Source organism: Colletotrichum acutatum (genome assembly GCF_030867785.1).
Source record: "Colletotrichum acutatum strain CBS 112980 chromosome Unknown BDZ83scaffold_321, whole genome shotgun sequence".
Classification (NCBI taxonomy): domain Eukaryota; kingdom Fungi; phylum Ascomycota; class Sordariomycetes; order Glomerellales; family Glomerellaceae; genus Colletotrichum; species Colletotrichum acutatum.
Window position 1 is genome coordinate 1 of NW_026849315.1, and position 4270 is coordinate 4270.

At 46.3% G+C, this 4270-nt stretch overlaps 1 protein-coding gene across 1 annotated transcript; it reads right to left on the reverse strand.

Moving 5' to 3' along the window:
* Positions 1–1845: 1845 nt before the first annotated feature.
* BDZ83DRAFT_774529 (uncharacterized protein) lies at positions 1846–4270 on the reverse strand (the record flags this gene model as incomplete). The annotated part of the gene is made up of 2 exons (XM_060515425.1): positions 3953–4270; positions 1846–2850 (listed from the first exon to the last, which is right to left on the reverse strand). The coding sequence occupies exons 1-2, from the start codon at positions 4178–4180 to the stop codon at positions 1846–1848; spliced, it is 1233 nt and encodes a 410-aa protein (XP_060357093.1). The 5' UTR covers positions 4181–4270.

Here is a 4270-nt window from a genome sequence, read left to right on the forward strand (position 1 = left end):
AATAAATTAACGAAATTTAAATAATAAAAACGTAAAAATAAATAAATTAAAGTATTTATAAATCGTTATATAAAGGTTAAAAAAAAGAAGCTTTTTATAAAGGGGGGGGGCTTAATAAAAATTAATAAAAGAAACTATAGGCGGCTAACCGGCGGGTTAAAATAAAACGGTTAACTATCTAGGGTATTTATAATTAAAAAACGGATTAATAACGGATTCGTTTTAAAAACAAAATAGGGGGGTATATATTATAAACTAGACCCGATTAATAAATCCGAGCCTTAGCCCGGATATTATTATAATTTATTATACCGCTTTTATAGAGGTCCTATTTAAATACTTTTTTTTTATAGAACTTCTATAGAACCTCTACTTTAAAAACCTCTACTCTTTAGCTTAGATTCTATATACTAAAATCCCCTTAACGTAGACTTACGTAGGCTGGACTCTTAACATCACCTGAGTAATTACTATCGTGGCCGTTATTATATAGTCGCCGTCCTTGGGCTGCCTACTGTCAGCTCTGTTTGCCTCTCAATCTGTAGCTACCTCTTCTTTACGTCTGTTTCTGGCTGTATTGTCTTCCTATCTTTCCTTCTCTCCCCTGTCTCAACCTCGATATCATTTGTGTCTGTCGCCAATGTCCCTCCGCCTCTGTGCGCTGTTCCTGAAGGAATATCCGCAGATTACTCTCCTGTTACATGAAGGGGAATGAAACAGACTTACTGTGAGGCGGAAGTTTCCCGCACCTAGAGTCTTCTGGAGCCAAGTCTCAAGAGCATCTCGTCGAATTCTATACCCATTGATGGTCGAGACTATCATTGCGCGACCGATTCAATGATTCCATGCGGGTTTCGATGCAAGAGAGGAAAGACAATCGCAAGGCCCATTTTGAGGGATGTCAAGAGCTGAGCCCCAGAATTAATGTGCTGATTTGCCTCGAGGATCAGGCTCGGACGCTGGTCACATCGCCACCGGTCCGCAACGGGCCAAACCATGAGGCCCGAGATGCTACATGCCGCCTGTCTCTCACAGAACATGACTTAATTTACATCGAGACTTCATTGGTCGCCTGATTTTACACCGACTGTGATCGGACGCATTCGTTCGGTCCTCTTGGGGCTGATTGGGTGTTGGACAAAACCCCGCTTCAGCAGGCTGGCTCGGCTGGTCAGCGTTATCATGCACGGCACTTCTACCCGCATCAGTTGTCTCACCGGCGGGTTCAGTGATAACCACGGCACCTGTCTGTTGTCCAATCAAGCAGGTTGTTGCAGCACACCTCCGCCATCGCTGACTTGGTCTGGGACGCTCCTATCGTCTGTGTCAGCTTCGTGAGATGAATGCCTTACCGCAAGCGACAGGCTCTCTCACCTGGGTTGAGCCACTCGCCAAGATAGTCTGCTCATGCGGAGTAGCATAGAGTACAGAGTTCTCTTAAGGAAGGAGAAAGGAAACGACTCCAAAGAACCGGATGCCCCTACCTGAGAGATGAGGGCAACATGACTGACCCTTGAGGAATTCAATAGGTTTGTGGAAAGGTGGCAGTAGGGGTCCTTTTGTTTAAGTGATTCAATTGGATCATGGATTGTAGATTTTTCTACGAGACAAAACACTAGTAGATATGGTAGATCATGAAAGGATTTGATATCTCATAGTACCTTGATCCTGACTTGTTGTAGGTAGTGAGAGGGTTCATGATAATGATGTGCTATAGTTCATGACTTCTCAGTCTTGCTTACTCTCAATACCACCAGCAAGCAACCGTGGGTTCTCAATTTCCTACTACTGAGCTAACTCACAAACGAAGACACGAACAAGATCGAATATATTTACGAACGTCCATCAGCTTGGCCCGGGCGTAACCAAAGGATCGGTCATCCATGGATCATTTCCGTCTACCCAATTTTGTGCCCAATCCTGGACCTCTTCGAGGAAGTCCAGAACCCCCAAAGGCCTACTTCTGTCCATATCAAGATCAGAGTAGTGGAAATCATTGAACCTGCGGTCGCCGCAGCTATAAGACTTACGAATCTGAGCACCAGGCTTTAAGCAGATATCATAGTCTATGAGATAAATTTGCGCCGGGCCGCCATCATCCTCGCTGTACACAGCTTCCAAGAAGTAGCCTCTGATATCTTTCTGGTTCATGAGAGACACCACCGACTCCCTACAAGAGTTGAACATCCAGGAGTAATCATACTCGAAGACCATACGCCGGGTTCTCATCAACTCTGCCCGGAGATCGGGACTGGTGACTTGGAAAGGGAAACGAAGAGGCCTTGGTATGGCCGCCTCCCTATCTTTCCAAAGCTGATAGCAGAAGAGTCTACAGTTGAAGGTCACGGCAGATGCCCATCCATCTGTTTTCTTTTGCCAAATTTGACCGATTGTTGATGAGTCTGTTTCGTCGGTGGGGCTGCTGTCCGCATTTGACGTCCCTTGTGATTTCTGACTGCCAGAGGTTTTGAACGTCTTGTTCACGGACCTTTTGTGTACGCACTCTTTGATGGCCTTCTTCAACGCCGTCTGAGACTCCTTACACGCCAGCCAAATATCAGCATCAACGAAATGCATTGAAGGTGTGCCATGTATCGAAAATTGTTTGCAATTGCTGGGCGTATGCTTTGAGGATTCGAAAAGTTCGGAAGGTTCCGTAGCGTTTTCGACCGCATCTTGTATGGCAGCTTCCTTCTCCAAAATTTGCGGGAGCTTGGCAAACAGTGGCTGCCCTTCAGCGTCTAGCTGGTACAGAGCTTGTTCCCAGATGAAGAAACGCAATTCGAGAGGTAGTTGTGGGAACTTGTGAAATATACCAGCTAAGTTGGGTCTTTTAACGGTGTTGGGGCACTATTTTGTGCTGATTTCGGGAGGGACTCCATCTTCTGTAGTTGTTTGATTCTTTTGGTGGTATCGATTCGGGGGAAGGCGCGTGGATTGCGTAGTAAGTTTATGTTTTGTCGTCCCGTCTCCTTGATAATGTAGCAGGGAAGAAAAGAATGGTAGCCAAGCACATGGCGTAAAAAGTTTTCACTTTTTATACTCACCAAATACCTTGATGATGGATTTGGCACTGCGGGTGGCGGGATAATATGGAAATGTGCTGGTACCACGGAAGTCGTCAATCTTATTTCCGATTGACTCTCATAGAAGCCAGACTTTGAGCAGCATTTGGCGGGCAGCAGGAGTGTTCTGAGTTTTATCCGAATGATAAGTTTGTGTTAAGCTCATGTCACTATGAGTCTCAGAGGTAATCGAGGGCTATTGGAAGAATTATTGCATAACCTTTCGAATGCTGAACCGATTCTTCACATCTGGGCCACTGAACACAGATCATACAAAATGGACATATCGTGATGAGGGCTACCGAGATATGGTTGTTCGTAATAGATGCTACTTAGGCCTCCTGGCTTCAAGAGCTTGGAAGTGGTGATTGAAAGCCCTGTTACAAGAAGGGTGACTTTGAAACGTTCCCTGGTTGGGCGGTGTCAGGCCTCACCAAGGCGGACGTTGCAAGACAACACAGGTTCGGTTAAACATGTCTCTTCGATCATCATTCGATTTTCAGGCTACTGTGCTTCCGGTATACCAATCCTTGACCAACGCCAGATGTGCACAAAACAGTCATCAGACTGTAGAGGGCGAAAGATGATCACGCTCATCGATACTGCCGGGTAATTGAATCATGATATGTGACAGTGAAAACCTCGATTGTGTTAGGGGTCTGCTCCACCACGTGGCATTACGGGCGTTCGATTGACATTGGACGGTGGGCAGATAATGCAGGTTCACATGTAAAGCAATCGACCGACAAGTCGGTTAGGCGGTATTTGTCTGCTGTCGCGAACCCGAGAAACCGTACGAGCGGCTCTACGTAGCGTCAAATCAACTTCCTATCAATCTGACAGCTACTTCAATCTAACAAAGATCAGAGTGTCTTTATGCCACTTACGGTCTCCTCCGTGCTTACATGTGAGCCGAGATCGAAGATCTCATATCCGAAATCAGCATCCCTTGACTTGTTTTCAGTACGTAACCTCGCCCAGGTGGCAGAAGCCAGCTGATGAGATCTGTTCAAAAACACGTCGGACTCGCAAGAGCGAAAAGCACCATCCGAAGTTCCCAGTCGAGAGCGACAAAGGATCCATGATCTTGGACGGTCCGGGCTCAGTCTGGCCATGGCGTGATCGTCTCAACTCGTCCCGGCGGCAATCTCTGATCCTCCCCTCGGAAAGCAATGACTGATAGCTGTTCGGGCCGTCTACGCAAA